The following is a 16,954-nucleotide window of genomic DNA, read 5'->3' as shown; positions in this document are numbered from 1 at the left end:
GGGAGCAGCCATCACATCAAACTGACAAAAGAAGGGCCGGCCCATGGCTCACTCGGGAGAGTGTGGTGCTGATAACACCAAGGCCCCAGGTTTGGATCCCATATATGGATGGCCACTTAGCTTACTGGGTGAGCATAGTGCTGACAACACCAAGTCAAGGGTTAAGATCCCCTTACCGGTCATCTTTTAAAAAAAAAAAAAAGACAAATAATTTAGAGGAAAGTTGTAAGAGCACTTCCCAAATTGCTGTTAGCAGAGTGTGTGATTTCAGAAGAGGTGATGTTACATTTATTATTAGGGATGACCTGTTCTGATGCAATCAGCATATGATACCCACTGAGGGGCTACTAGATGCATTTGAGAATTGGGTGACATTGATGTGCAGTACACAGAGAGTGAACCTTTGGGTTGATGACAGTCCTGTTTTACAAATTGCATCATCCTGAAAACATGGGGAATAGTAAGTTAAGGAGCCACCTTAATAGCTGGTAGATTATGCACCCACAGGGCATTTATCTGCAGAAAGTAGACTCTAGTTTTCAAGGAGAGTGGTAAAGTCACCATCTATGGGGGACAGGGAGGTAAAATCTTAATCTTGGGCAACTCTCATGGCAGAGTTTCCATCCCCGTGCCAGCCAACTGCCAAAAACAACAAAAAAACCAAAGTTTCCACAAGAAATAAAGATTCTACTCAGTCGCACATCAATTCACACAACTATAAAGACCTGGAACAAAATGATTCAGCTTTTATTAGCATATGACATCTTAAAAGAGAAGAAGCAAAAAAGAGATGAGGTAGCAGAGCCAAGAGAGCTCTCTGAGCAAACACTAAAGAACAGAGGCAGACAGAGCTCAGGAAGCCATCTGAGCACAAGGAGGCAGCACCCTCCGGGAGTGGGCCTGGACCCAGGGGTGCTCCAGGATCTGAGCCAGGGGCAGCCGCTCCAAGGGCTGGTATCTAAGGAGCTTGGAGATCAAGTCCCTGGCGCCCACAGGCATTGATAGGGGAAACTTCACATCCACCTGATGAGGCCAGGGAAGAAGAAAGAGAAGTGAGTCTCTTCAAGGTGCTGTTCTGTACATTAGTAAACAATTTGTGTGTGTGCCTCTTAGTCCCCCCAGTTCCCCCATGAATGCCCAAAGTGTGGCCATCCCACCTTGAGAATGCGTCTGTAGGTCTCATTGTGAGAGGTGCTCTCAAAGGGCGGATTTCCCACCAGCAGCTCATAGCAGAGCACCCCAATGCACCACAGATCCACTTTCTCATCATATGTTCTCCCCTCGATCATTTCTGGGGGCAAGTAGTCCAGAGTCCCGCACATTGTCTTTCTCCTAGAGGAGGGCAGAAAAGAGAACACTGTGCAGAGGCCCAGAATGAGATCTTCCCCAGCTCCCAGTGAGATGGGATACCCTAGGTCATCCAGGACATTCCCCTCCCAAACATGGGGATTTGGATACACCAACTTTTAATATATATCAAAGTTCAGAGAAGGTAAGTACTGAGACCTATAAATTACATATTTTGGAGTTATTCATACAATTATTTAGTTCATGATCCAGAATGTTTTCACAAGAATATTCTCAGCATCAAGGAAGATTTAGAACAAACCGATGGTGCACCCAGAGGGACCAAGTAAATAAATTATGGTTCATTCATTTAGAAAAATACAGTCCTGGAATTATGGAGCGATGGTTCTTAACTTATTTACACGGAAACCTGTTGGTACAGTTTTATGTCAACAAAGATCAGAAAATAAAAAATCGGGTTAGGCCACATTCTTTAAATCTACAAATACATATTAAATGTATATATTTGAAAAAGGGAGTATTTAAATACAACCCCAGGTTTGTATCTGGGTCTTACATGTGGAATGAATTAAACTGGATCATTCCTAACTTGCACTCAGGGCCCACCTCACCATCATCTGACCTACCTCAGAGAGGGGGTATGGACAGACCAGCCAAAGTCAGCAATCTTCACCTCACCCCTGAATCCCAGCAGCAGATTCTCTGGCTTAATATCTCTGTGAATCACCTTGTTGTCATGGCAGTAGGTCAGAGCATCTGCCAACTCCTCCATTATCTGTATGAGCAAATCGAAAGCAATCTGAAAATGAAACCTGCCACAATTTTTCTATGAGGTAGAATACTCATCGTGAGTTTTATGACTGTAGTGGATTCTTTTATTTTTTGGCTGTTAATTCCATTACCTCCTTTTTACTAACACCACAGTTATTGGTGGGGGAGGACTTCCTCTAAAGCTAAAGTGGACAGTTCCTCCCTGTTGCCCTAGCACAGCAAGTAGTCAGACACTAACCTACACTGAGCCAATCACATGATCTCCCACTGGACTTGAGGCCTGAGGAAATGATAAATGGGAGGGAAGATGGAAGATCATTCATTCTGATGGATCAAACTGACGTGACCTTGCTGCTAGGAAAGATCATTGCTGTGGTTGCCTTTCAGGAGCCCTCTAAAAATCTCTTGCTACCTATTTCTAAGCTAGTTCTATCTATTTATTCAGTGAACTCCCTCATAGCCTTTCAATATGTTTCTTTGCAGAGGGTAGTGAAGTTAGATTATGTTGCTTACAACCAAAGAATCCAAACTTATACACACTATGGAGATACACTGGGGGTAATTAGGGTATCCAAATGTGAAGTTGTAAATTGTGTCATTATATAATATTGGGTTATATAATATATATAATATTGGTCTATATATAAAATTTATAGAATAAAATTCAGAAATAAACTTTAAAAAAAAATCTGGACACTCATGACAGCCACAAAACAGAGACCCCCACCAGTCCACAGTAATGGACCCCAGAGCCTCCAGCCCCCCACCTTACCGTGGCTGTACGCTGCTCATCTAGTTTGTGGCTTTTCTGCAGTTCCTTGTAGAGTTCACCCCTTGGAGCATATTCCAGAATCAGGTATACCCGGCGAGCATCATGGAAGTAGTTGTACAGGCGTAGGATATTGGGGTGTCTGAAGGAGGTATTATAGAAAGGGTCAGACTTCTCCTTAAGGCCCAATATGTGATGCTATTACCAGCATAAGTGGCAAATTGTGCTGGGACCAGAATAACAGCCTGATCCGGCAGCAAGTGAGGGGAAAACAGGGAACAGGCATAAGGATTCCAATCTGACACAGGGAGGGAGTTTTAGATGGTGTAATTGGAATGAAGGGCAAAGAAAAATCTTTAAGGTGGAAGCAAAGGGCTTATTTGGGAGTAGTATATGAGGCAAACACTGGGTTCAGATATCAGAAATGGACGAGCAAACAGGATAACAAGTAAAGAACCAGTACGGGAGTCCCATGCACAGACTGTCCTTACTGTAGATGCGCCTGGATTTCAATTTCCCTGCGCAGCTGGTGCTCCAGTCCTTCCTTTTCTATCTGGGACTTGAAGAGGACCTTCAGGGCCACAATGAAACGGCTTTCTTTGAGTCGTGCCAGATACACATTCCCAAATTTCCCCTTGCCCAGAGGACGCCCGATTTCAAAGTCATCAATTGTGAGGCGCCGCCTGACAGGAGAGGGAAATAAAGAGCCTCAGCTCAGGAGGTAGGTGGAGGGAGAGTCGGGGATCCTGAGTGCTCCCCGTCATCTTTCACTTCACCCTCCCTCTGCCCATTTCCCCTCTCAGGGGTCCAGCCTGGGAGTTCAGTCAGGACAGTGGCTCTCAGTCACAAGAGCCAGCACTCCACATGCCCAGTTTGCTCTTCGTCCCTGGGTCCCACCTCTCATCCTCTTCCAGATACCAAGCCAAAGGCACTCACATAGTTGGGATGCTGGGCTGCGCTTCGCCTTCAGCAGCTACTGAAAGGGGCGGGGGAGGGGGCAGAGAAAGGGAGGAGGGTGGGGAAGGTGGAGAAGGGAGGAGGGGTGCAGAGGGAGAAAGAGAGAAGTCAACAGTTTCTTCTGTGCACCCCCACCCCCAACAACGGCCACCAGTCCTTTCTTCTCGCCCCTCTTTATCTGGCCCTGTTTTTTTCCCTTTTACCTGCCGGCCGAGCTTTGCAAGACTGCATCATAGCTTTAGGGTAACTCTATAGACAGGAGATAAGAGAGAGTTGACGCCTTCGTGAGCCCTTTGGAACTGGGCGTTCACGCCCACGTGAACCTGAAAAGGGGTGGGGGGAGATTCGGGTTGAGGCTCTTCCAATCCTGACCCGCTCCCACGGCGGCCCGGAGGAAGGGACGGGGCAGATACCTCGTAGAGTCACCTCCCTGGTTCACGGGACCCTGGGATCCACTGCGTCGTGGGCAACGCGGACAGGGCTTTTATACTACGCGCCCTGGAGCCTGACTGATTCCCATTGGTTGAAATATCTGACGCCATCTGCAGCATGCCCAATAGGAAAGGCAGAAATGGGAACTTCCGCCCAGAGCCCGAAGATGCTGGGCCAGTGGGACAGCAGGGGGCGGAGTCAGTACTGAGGCGGGACCACGGACGCCGGAAATTGTGGCCACAGGAGCAGAGGGCTAAGGCCCAAGAGGAAAGGGAAGGAAACGAGAAGAGTGCAGAGAGACTGGAGGCTGTGATGTGAGCGTGCCTGAATGAGTGAACAAATACATAAATCCATAAGTGTGTAAATGATTGAATTAAGTGTCACGATGCACACGTGAATGAGGGTAAATCGCCCTCAGGAACTTGCCGGGTACCCTTCTGCAGTTCACAAACCCCCAAACCACGTGCGCGCCCAAACGGCCCCTGCTGCAAGGTCGTGTCCGATTGAAGGTCCTCTCCAATCACGCACATACATGAGGGCTACCGCGGTGGAGCTCCCTGAATTTTGTGCCTCCGTCCCCCGCTGTCTCGTGGTTTGTGCCCTCTTCCAATCCACCCGCACACCCCCTAGAGACTCCCGCTCCCACCCACCCCCCGCACACCCAGGACTGCCCGGTTGCCATGACGAAATGACATATATCCACACTCGCCCCTTGCATGCCACATACTATGTTATTTGTTGGACCCTACACTCAGCATTTTTTGGTCCCAGATAGTAAACTCAGCCCCAATATTTATTTCCTTAGCAAATACACGACATTCAAAACATTTCAAATTGAATTCTTTTAGACAAAATAGATGTTGGAGAAATATAATTGAAAACGAAATCTCCCAACTCAGAAAACCTCTCCACACAGCAAGATGATTTATGGTAGTGATAAGTGCTCTGAGAAATAGATGATGAAGTGGTAAGAGAGAGAGAGTGCCTGGGTGTAGTTACTCATGTTGGGGAAATGGAATTAAAACAACATTTCCTCCCAACCCAGAAAACTTCTTCACAAAGTAGTAGAGAAAGAACACAGTTTTATTACTGAATAAACATGGAACCAGAATGTAATGCACATCACAGGCAATACAGTAAGACATTGCAAAGACAGATAAACAAAAATTTTTTTACCCTTTTATATACCAAAGCAGATACAATTCATTACATACATGTTCTCAAAATAAACAATATTTAGTCCTTAACTAAGGAAACATGAGAGTACCAGTTTTATACATAATTTTAAATTTACCTGGCAATTGACATCTGCATTAGTTAAATTGGCTTTCTATGAGGGGAAAGACAAACACAAACAAAAACACTTCTCAATTTTTATGACAGCAGGTAGTTTTGCAACTTGAAGAAAGGTGCCCAGGAAAGATAGGCTCCTGCCCCTCCGCAGAAACTGGGATACCCAAGGTGCTATCTCTCTTGGTGTTTACACTTCAAAGAGATGACTCCCAGGTCTTTGAGAAAGACATTCTTAGGTTGCAAAATTGTCAAGAGTCTTTTAACAAGATTTACATACATCTCAGAAAGGCAGAGAAAGATTTTACAAATAACAAGTGTTTTAGGAAGAAGGACCAGGACCATCTCTTTTTTTTTTTTTTTTTTTTGGTCGCTGGCCCTTACAGGAATCTGAATCTTTGACTTCGGTGTTATAACAGCCACTCTAATCAACTGAGCTAACCGGCTAGCCCTCCCTTATTTTTAAAAAATTTTTATTTTTAAAAACCCTCCCCTTATTTTTAACAGGAAAACTTAAGCATCTGTTTGTTTATATTTGCTCTTACAGCATTCAGTTGCAAGGCACAGATTACCCATCTGTAAATTATGTAAACACCAAGGATTTTTGTTTATTTTTTAATTTTTATTTTTGGGGAGCTGGCCAGTGTGGGGATCTGAACCCTTGACCTTGGTGTTATTACACCACACTCTAACCAATGGAACTAACCCGCCAGCCCTATTCTTAATTATCTTCCAGAAAAAGAAGCCTAAAATTTCCAGGGTTTGTTCAATGTCCTTGTTCCTCTGCTAGGAACAAGGAAGGCAGAGAAAATGGCCCCTGGGTAGGCCAGTAGCAATGTAGGCCACAGACAGGATGAATGCTTCCCAATTCTGTAGTCTTCATTACTCTCTCTTCTTTTACATCCGGTGGTCTTCACTCATGCTCATTATCTCCCAGTCCCTGAAGACATTTGACCCTTTGTCATAGACAATTACTAAATATATTATGCAGGGGGGTTTATCTTCCCTTCCTTTTAACGCCCCCCTCATCCCACATATATAAAATGAGTATCACAAAATATAAAGTTTATGGGCCGGCCCATGGCTCACTCGGGAGAGTGCGGTGCTGATTACACCAAGGCCACGGGTTCAGATCCCATATAGGAATGGCCGGTTAGCTCACTGGGTGAGCGTGGTGCTGACAACACCAAGTCAAGGGTTAAGATCCCCTTACCGGCCATCTTTCAAAAAAAACAAAAACAAAAACAAAACAAAACATAAAGTTTGTCTTACAAAAAGTTTTCATATTTGATTTTTAAAGAAACCAAAACAATTAATAGTGCTCTTACATAAATAAAAAAAGGGAGATGAGACAAATCTTCCTAAAAAAGAATTGAAAATATGAGAGTAGTGCGAAAGTTCACAGAATGATTCATATTATCTTTTGATTCAATTTTCCACAAACTTTTTGAAGTACCCTCATAATATATATAGATATTCCCCCCTTCAGGCTGTGGAGCTCCATTCCTCTCCCCTTGAGTATGGGCTTGACTTAGTGACGTTAAGTATGGAAAGAGAAAAACAGTAACTTGACAGGGGAGAAGCCTGGTAGATAGACAATACTCTAACCAAGTGATCAAGGTTAGCGTCATTAGTGATAATTCGTGTGGACATCATGTTCCAACTAATATGATGCAACAAGGACACTTAGCCACTCTGCTGTTCTTCCCTGAAATACACACTAGTCCATTCATGAAAAAAATTAAATAAATGAAAATTGAAGGACATTGCATAAAATACGTGATGAGCACTTGTCAAAAGTGTTTAGATCACAAAAAACAAGAAATGGCAGAGCAACTATCGCATATGGGGGAAGACTATGATATAGGATGATTAAATGCTGTGCGCTGTCCTGAGTTGGATCCTGCAACAGAAGGGACATTTGTGGGAAAAACTGGTGAAATACAAATACAGGCTATAGTTTAGTTAATATTATACCAATGTTAATTTCTTAGCTTTGACAAATGTGCTACAGACCTGTAAGATGTTATATTAACATGAGGTGAAGCTGGGTGGAGATGTTATACAGGAACTCTCTATACTATCTTTACAGGAAATCTAATTGGCTTTTTTTGTTTTGTTTTGTTTTTTAAGCTTAAACTAAAACAAAAAGAGCAAGGAGAGAATTCTGGCATGACAGAGTGAGGTGCCCTGCAGACTCACTCCCCAGTGAAATGTGTAAAATTATTAAAAACAAACATGCAAACATACATTTAATGTCTCAGAATATGGTCCTAAGGACATATAACAAATTAGATAACATTTATTCAAAAAAAATTCCACAATTCTGTAAGAACAGAAAGTCCCAGGTATTTGAACCAAGAAAATCATTCTCCCTCCACTTTCCCATTTCAGTTAGATGGAAACTTTTCTCCACAGTGTGCATACAAGAACACTGGGCACCCTCACTGCCAGCTCCCATTCAGAAGACTACCTTCCCAGGAGGGTCTCATTCTGGCCCCAGCTATTTGATGCTGATGCGAAATTCCTGGCAAGTGTGGCTCCAGATGCAGGTGTTCCCTTCTTCCTCCACCCATCCACCACTTATGGGATGCAGGCTATACCTTGGGCACCATGCCACTGAGACTCCTGCGCCCTAGTCTCAGACTCATCCTTGCTTCTGCCAACAGGTAGTGTTTCCATATGAGGAAAGAGCAGCTGGAAAGATTTGAGGCAACTGCTTACTCACCCCCACTGAGCACTCAGCTTCCAAAACGGTATTAGAGAGAAGTGTGCCATTGTCTCCACCACCAATAATGGAGCTTTGGCTCAGAGATTTTCCCTGTGAAGCAGAGAGACACGGTAGTGTCACAAAAGGAGAGAGAGGAAACACAAACAAAAACAAAAACAACACAGTAGGGTCACAACAAATATTTTACGCTTATCATGGAAAACCAAGAGGCCCAAATTTTTTTGTTTAGGCTATGAAGTTTATGCCCAAGGGCATTGCTAAAAGCAGTATAATTCTGAGCTCTCTACTCAAACTCCATCCATGGTCTCTGTAGGTAGAAGAATCAACAACACCCAGATACTCTTTCTGGTCAAGAAGGTGATGAATGGGTCCTGACCCTAAAATACCTCTGGAATCTGCTGCTCCCTGTTCATCTTGTCTCTTCAAGGGGAATTTTTCCCTCAGAGGTGTCTGATCTAGTCAGCTCCTCCTTCCTTTCCTTGTTGAATCCATCTTGTTTCAAGGAGCCAGGAGTGCATGGCTCTCACTCTGGCATGGAAGCTCCCTCTATAGTCACAGGCTGTTTGCTGGGAGCACAGACAGAGAACTAGTAGTCTCAACAACCAAGTTTGACCCAACAGGCCCACAATAGTGCTAAGAGACTACGGGATTTAGTAGCTTCATTGTAAAATCCACTCAAACAGTTGCTTAAACATACACTCCAAAGAAAGAAATGGACCTTGACCAGCTTTAGCTCCAGGTAGACAACCCCTGATGCTTGGAGTATCTTGCCTGGGAAGAACACATTTTATGCCTGTGGGCATAGGCCCTGCTGCATCTGTTTGACCAGATCATTTATGCTAACAGTGTGACTCACGCTGGCTTTTCTATGTCTGAGGCCCTGGGCCACAGTATATATTTGCTTTCAGCAAAGGCTGGAGACTGAGGATCTGTGTTTAGTCACATGGGTACTGCATTCCTACATAAATGACCCTAATAAAAACCCTGGACACAAAGGCTTATGTGAGCTTCTCTGGCTGGCAATATTTTGAATACGTTGTAACACATTTTTGCTAGGAGAATTAAGTGTGTTGGCCCCTTGCAACCACACTGGAACACCTGTAAGTTTGTACCTGGTTTCTCATGGACTTCACTCTATATTCCTTTTCCCTTTGGTAATATTGGATCTGTATACTTTTTGCTGTAATACACTGTAACCATGACCATAACAGCTTTTGAGTCTTGTGTGTCCTTCTAGCAACTTGTCTAGCCTGAGGTGGTACTGGGGAAAGAACCCCACAAAATAATGTAAAATGTCAAAGTGATTTAAGGCTTATTCACTTAATAAATATCCAAATATATGTTTTAAAAACTATGTACATGGAACAAATAATTAGGAGGAAATCTAAATTAAGGTCTGTGCTATTTTGGAGCTGAAAATCTAGTTGGGGAGATAGTCATGATTCAATAACAAAATATATAGTTATGAAAGAATGGTTATGACCTAGGTGGATGTTTAATAATATTCTCTGGGGATGTGCTTTTGGGGATAAGATGAAGGATAAGCATTCACTACCTGGGCAAAGTGGGTAGTGAAAGCATCCTATGCCAGGTGGGGGCGGGGAGGAGAACAGGAAGTGAAAGAGAAGAGGGGTAAGAACTGTGTAAAATCAAAGGTTATGTTTCAAGTGTAAAATTAAAAAAAGAAAAAAAAAAGGCTTGTAGGTAAGTGCCTGTGATGATGTACAGCACAAGTCAGGAAACTACAATGAGGAAAAAGGGCATTAACTGCTTAGGTGCAATTTTGGGGATCAACAAGAGACATATTTCAGACATGTGAGTACTTATATCCAAGAGCAGGGACATGGAATGGAATAGAAAGAGCAAGAGCACAGACAGATGTTGAAAGATTACACAGCTACAAATGACTCAAGGAGTAAGAACAGAGTATGATGAGGATGCCTCCAAAAGGGAGAATGATCAAGACAACAAATCACATAGGCAGGGCTGAAAAACAGTACACAAAAAAACATTTTTTCTTTTGAACCTCAAAAAGTTGGAGAAATAACACAGGGAGAATATCTGAGGGTATTGTGTATCTGGGTCACTCAGTGAGTTGTGCTTAATCCTTTTCACTGTCAGACTATTAGAAGGGCATCTGAAACTATCTTTGTAAAACCGCAGCCACTCAGGAGATCACTGGGATCCTGTGTTAGTGGGTCCTTCAAGTGCCCGGTCACTAATTCTCCTGGACAGCCCCTCCTTGGCATCGATCCAGTCTCCATTCACGGCTCTCCACCTTGTTCCAACTTTAAGATCATACTGGGTTTGGTGTACTTTGGAGAAGGCCTATTTGCTTTAATAAATTCTTAAAATTCATCATCTCAAGGGTTCAGATCCTCATATCGGCCAGCTGCCAAATAAATAAAATCTCATTGCTTTCGGATGGTTTTTAGTACAGATTTTATTATTCTGCTCTGATGATGTCAACAGATCAGGAGACAACTACCATTGAAGAGTTTGTTACTCAGAGTATCCACGAAGAGGGACCACGCCAAGCCACACAGCACCAAACATGGTTCGTTAGGAGGTACAAGGAGGAAGGGACAAGCGTGGTATATGACTGTATTGTCATTTTTGAGGGAAGAAATGGGCAAGAAAGAGTAAGCAGGCTAACCAAGTTCAGAATTAACTAGTTTGAATAGTTTCAGTGAGTTCCAGAATGTAGGGACTGACCCTAGTTGTCTGGTACTTAGTAATGGGGTGATTAAGAAAGAGGGATAGTGGTGTGATGTGTGAGAACTTGATAAAGACAGTAGTTGAAGGGTATGGGCTCTGCACTGGTTGGTTAGCATATAAAAGACAAGCTCCTAAGGAAGTCTTTTGCTACCTTGCCCTGGGAGGAGCAGTCTCTCTCCCCACGATCAGCAAGTTCCCACCTATCAAAACATTCAGAATAAAAATACATGGATCTACAAATGAAATGGAAGCAGTGGACAGAAATTTCTTTAAATTCATCTGCCAGGTAAGAGCAAGGACAGGAAGTGTAATCAGTCTGACTACAGGTCCCATGGCTCATGACACTGCTCTGAAGGAGGCAAAATAAGCTGCCCATTTAAAATGTACCAGAAACCATACAATTTTAAGATGTACCTGTGGTAAAGAGGTTAAAAATCTTTAATCCTCAAAACTCAAGGACAATATCATAGAGCATTCCAGAGGCATTCGGCTTCCCACAGTTGAGACAGGAAAGGCCATCCTTGGATCAGAGTCTGAATAAGCTGCACATACTCCCCCAGACCAGACAGGTCTCCAGCACCATCTCTCTGTAAAAGGCCTCTCAGCTGGAGTTGACTGGTCTTATTCCCTTGGAGTTAAACTCACAGACCCATGACAATGACTGCAACAACATATTCTTTAATCTCAAGTCATTTGCATATAATAATGCAGGAAGTATAAACTCCTAAGATTCTTTAAATCTCTCTCCATTGAAGCCAAGGCTACAGTTTCAATAGCAGCAACAAAGGGATGAGAAATTGTTTACATATACGCTATAGAATTACACATTAATCTGGCCATTATATCTTTACACAGACAAATGGAGCATGTGCAAGTCAGACCATTTAAAGCCATATATATATTACACATATAGATACATAAATTAGACATATACATATATATGGCTTCAAGTGGTACATACATGTTCATATTTATGTATTAGGCAGACAAGGTCCTTTCTCACCAGACTTCCTCTGTACTTTGGCATCACTAAATTAGATGCTGGTGAGGTTGTGTACTGTAAGAAGTACCACTGTGATTTAGGATTTTTTTTATTACAATGGCTTATTTATATAAGCCTTCATCTCAAAATTGACTCTATTTTTTGTTGAAGGAAACTGGATTTACTTAGTGCTTGTTACAGAAATTTAAACTTACACAGCCTTTTAGTACCATTTAAGTCACTGTGAAGAAAAGAGTTAAAACAGCAGGCCGGAGACTGCTATCCTTTCAGCTTTCAAGGTTCATCCTTGGCTAAAGTTTAGAACTTTAGGTTTCAGGTTTCTCTCACTGCTCCCAGAAAACAGGAGTAGCTCAGTGTGCCTGGGTTTTTTTGTGTAAACAATGTAACTTACACTGAAATCTGCTATCCTCCTGGAGGTCTAGAATTGTGGTAATGTGCTAGAGAATGTGCCTAGTAAAAACCCTGGCACTGTGTCTGTAATGAGCTTCCCAGGAGACACTTCTCATGTGTTGTCCTAAGTCCCAGATTTAAATAAGGCACATCCTGTGTGACTTCACTGAGAAAGAACTCTGGAAGATTGTGCCTGGTTTCCTCTGAATTTCGGCCTATGAGCATTTTCCCTTTACTGTTTGCTTTGTATCTTTTGTTGAAATAAACCACAGCTGTTGAGTATGACATGCAGTCTTGTGAGTCTTCCCAGCAAATCATCAAACCTGGGGGTAGTCTTGCGGATCCCAACATAGTCATTCATGATGACTTCTAAAATCTTGTATGTCTGTCCATAAAAGCTTGTGTAGATTCTCTTCAAGGTCAACATACGTGCCAGCTGGTACCACCTATATGCACAACTTTGTGGTAAACACTCTGTGAGAGAATCAAAAATTATAATAAAAATACCCTGCTGTGTGTGGCCATTCACCAAAACACACATATATCGAGGGTCTACTAAAGAACAAAAAGGCAGAATGAACAGAATGGGGCAGTGGCTGGATGTAGGAATGATGAAAGGAATAGGAGAGATGGCTGCAAAGTGTCTGGTTTGAGCAACAAGGCAGAAATTAGAGGGATTCACTGAGATGCTTTATAGGCACCTCAAACAACACTTAAAATGCATGCCTACGTCCTACTCTATCTTCCCACACCCCCAATTTCCTCAAACCCAGACATTCTATTTTCTACACAGTGACAACAGATCATGGAGCCATTAAAAATAATTTGGTTTATCTTGCTCAACCTGAAAAGATGGCCAAGATGTATTATCAAATGATAATAGTAGCTTACACAGTAATGAGCACTGTTTGATCAGTTTTAGTAAAAATAATTGGTGACCAGAACACTTTCATCACATGAGAGGCAACAAAATAAAGTGATTAAGGGCATGGATTCTCAAGGCGGCCTATGTGGCCCCTAGTCCCTAAACCCAAACTTCGTAATCATGCAACCTTGGGCAAATTCCTTTTCTGTGCTACAGTTCTGACCTATAAAGCAGGGAAAATCAAATTACCTATCACAAAGAGTTGTAAAGGTTAAAAGAGTTGAAATGAGTAAAACTCAAAAATAATGTCCGATACAGTGTAAAACTCAATATTTGCTTGCTCCTATGATTATTAAGGGTGCATCCCCAAGTCCATGGCCACATGATACATACATACAGGTTCAGAGTGAATACAGTGGGTAAAGGAAATGAGAAACATTCAACCTGGAGGCATGAATTTGGAGAAATGCTATAGATCAATGAGAATAAAATGCCTTTAGAGAGAATTCTCACTCACTGAGCTCATGACAAATGAAAAAGCAACAGCCAATGATGGATCCTGTGAAGCAAAAATGTTTAACACATGGAAGACCCAGACCCGCTGAATGGGAAAGACAGGAACTCCCATAAGCCAAGGAAGAAACTTCAGGTCAGAGAGGTGGTCGGGAGTATAAAGGCCCTAAATAAGAAAGTTAGAAGACAAAAGGATATTTGTGAGACTTGCTTAAGTCCAGTGACAGCAATGGAAGCCATGGTGGAGTAAAAAGGATTTGCGGGGATAGGGACAGGTAGTGAACAGAACAATTACAGAAAATGTGTCTGTAAGAGAAAGGAGAAGGATGCGGGGCAGAAACAGGCTGGGGATGAGGCTAGACACCTGAACACAGCTACAGATAAAGAAGGAAGAATTTGGTTATTAGGGAAAAGTTAAAGACCAAGCAATAGGAATCTGAAAGAAAGAGGGCCTAGACAAGTTGGGGTGGAAAGAGGGAGAATGTACTGAACAACCAAAGGCCAGAGTGATCCTGGAAGAGGAGTGACCACTTCTCCTTTGAGGATATAATAAGGCTTAGAGGGCTGGGGCATTTTACACAGAAACCTTCCCTGGAGAACACAACTCTAAACAATCTACGGATCACTCTCAGTAATAAGATCTGTTCATAAAAATATTTCTGGAAGGGCCGGCCCATGGCTCACTTGGGAGGGTGCGGTGCTGATAACACCAAGGCCACGGGCTTGGATCCTATATAGGGATGGCCAGTTAGCTCACTGGTTGAGTGTAGTGCTGACAACACCAAGCCAAGGGTTAAGATTCGCTTACTGGTCATCTTTAAAAAAAAAAAAAAAAAAAAATTTCTGGAGAAGAACAAGAAAGCAGCCACCTTCTATTCCTACAGATAATTTAAAATTTCTATTCAAATATGAAAACAAACCACCAGAGAACAGTGACTTTTGACTACAAAGTTTTGCCTGTTTTCTTATAATCTTTTTTTGGCATTATAAACAAAGCAAAGTAACAGAAGATGTTCAAAAGGACCAAGTGGAAATTAAACAATTGAAAAAATATAAAAACCATTACCTAATAAATTAAAAACAACAACAAAACCAAAATGAAACACCACTGTACAAGCACAATGGTAGACTGATATGACAGAGAGAACTAGTGAGCACAAAGAAAGGTCAATAGAAATTAATATGAACAGAGAAAAAATGGAAGAAGAAATAAAAAGAGAGCCCAAGGGACCTGTGGGACAATAACAAAACATCTACCCTTCATGTTATTGGATTCCCTGAAAGAGAGAAGAGGTGGAATGAAAAAATATTCAAAGAAATAATGGTTTCATACGGGCCAGCCACAAAAAAAAAAAAAAAAAAAAAAAAAAAAAGAAGTAAATAATGGTTTAAAATCTTCCAAATTTGGCAAAGGGCATAAACCCAAAGAGCAAAAAGCCAAGCAAACACCAAACAGAATAAACTAAAAATATCCATGCCAAACACATCATAATCAAACTTGTGAACACTACAAAGAAAAGCACTTTGGATGCAGCTTCATACAAATGATGTATTACAAACTGGGGAACAATGGTTCGGATAATACATTTCTCATCTGAAATCACACAAGACAGAAGAAACAAACATGTTTCTCAAATACTGAAAGTAAAAAACTTCCAACCCTAAATCCTGTATCTCAAAAGAATATCCTTCAGAAATGAAGGAGATGTAAAAGCACTTTATTTATTGGTGATTGGTTGGTAGAGGAATTGAACCCTGGACCATGGTGTTATCAGCACCACACTCTAACCAACTGAGCTAATTGGCCTGCCCAAAACACTTTTAGAAGAAGGAAAATAAAGAACATCTGTCATCAGTAGACCTATCCTAGAAGAAAAGCTACAGGAAGTTAATCAAACAGAAAAATGTTAACAGAGTGGCTTGAGATTTCAAGACAGAAGAAAGGACAAGGGAATGGACAAAAGTAGAGGTAAACAGACAATGATTCTCATGACTTTTGTAAAATATGTTTGACGAAGTAAAAATTACATCTTCCAACACGGTGCTCAGTGTATAAGGAGGAAATACTTAAGACAATTGTATTAATTGGTAATGTAAAGGACCTACTGAAAGTTTCTATACATCAAAGTGCTAAATTGTTGATACTATTAAACTGTGATAAGTAATGTATGTACATTAGAATACCTAGAACCACACACACACACAAATACAAATAGATATACTAAAAAAAACTACAAATGTATCAAATGGAATTCTAAGAAAAGTTTAAACCACAGAAAAGCAAAGAAAAAACCCCAAAACGACAACAAAGAGAGGAACAATAAACAGGAATAAAAACAAAAATCAAATAATAACATGGCAAATCTAAGTGCTAATATATCAATAATTATTTTATTTATATTTTAATTTTATTTTTAAAAGATGACTGGTAAGGGGATCCGACTTGGTGTTGTCAGCACCACACTCTCCCAAGTGAGACATGGGCCGGCCCTCAATAATTATTTTAAAGATAAATGGTCTACATATACCAATTAAAAGACAGAAATATGCACAATGAATATAAAATCATGACCCAAGTATATGCTATTCATGAGAAACTTACTTCAAATGTAAAGATATAGAAAAGGGTGAAAATACAATGTTAGCAAAATAGAAATCATGCAAACGTTAACCCCTCCTCCCCACCCCCAAAAAGCAGGAGTGATGATATGAATATCAGACAAAGTACACTTTGAGCCAGGAGTATTAGGAGAGGGGGATGGCTGTTAGCTCACTTGGGAGTGTATGGTGCTGGTGACACCAAGATCAAGGATTCAGATCCCTATACCAGTCAGCTGCCAAAAAAAGATAAGACAAAGTATTAACAGAGGCAAAAAAGAATATTACATAATGAAGGGTCAACATACACCAAGAAGACTTAGTAAACCTACATACTTATGTACCAAACAACAGAGCTCTGAATTATATGAATCAAAAACTGATAGAACTTAAAGGATGAACAGATAATTCTACAATTATAATTCAGGACTTCAATATCCCTGTCTGAATAACACAAGCAACAAGAAGAATTATGCAGACATTTAGAGAAACTCTACCTAATGATAGCAGAACACATATTCTTTTCAAGAAGTCATAGAGAACAAGATAGACCATATCCTGGGTCTTAAACAAAAAAAAAAAAAGTCAAATATAAACAGATCAAACTTG

General features: G+C 41.4%; 1 protein-coding gene across 1 annotated transcript in view; it reads right to left on the bottom strand.

The window, feature by feature from the left end:
• The window catches only part of LOC134372427 (uncharacterized), a 57,576-nt gene that overhangs the window by 16,290 nt on the left and 24,332 nt on the right, over positions 1–16,954 (bottom strand). Inside the window, exons 5-9 of the mRNA XM_063089937.1 lie at positions 3,340–3,531; positions 2,852–2,990; positions 1,935–2,083; positions 1,158–1,332; positions 886–1,023 (exon numbers count right to left, since the gene is read on the bottom strand). Coding sequence (XP_062946007.1) covers positions 886–1,023; positions 1,158–1,332; positions 1,935–2,083; positions 2,852–2,990; positions 3,340–3,531 — 793 coding nt within the window. The remainder of the gene's footprint in view (positions 1–885; positions 1,024–1,157; positions 1,333–1,934; positions 2,084–2,851; positions 2,991–3,339; positions 3,532–16,954) is intronic.

The sequence above is a fragment of the Cynocephalus volans genome, chromosome 3, assembly GCF_027409185.1.
Source record: "Cynocephalus volans isolate mCynVol1 chromosome 3, mCynVol1.pri, whole genome shotgun sequence".
Lineage (NCBI taxonomy): Eukaryota > Metazoa > Chordata > Mammalia > Dermoptera > Cynocephalidae > Cynocephalus > Cynocephalus volans.
This window is presented reverse-complemented; position numbering and strand designations above follow the sequence as displayed.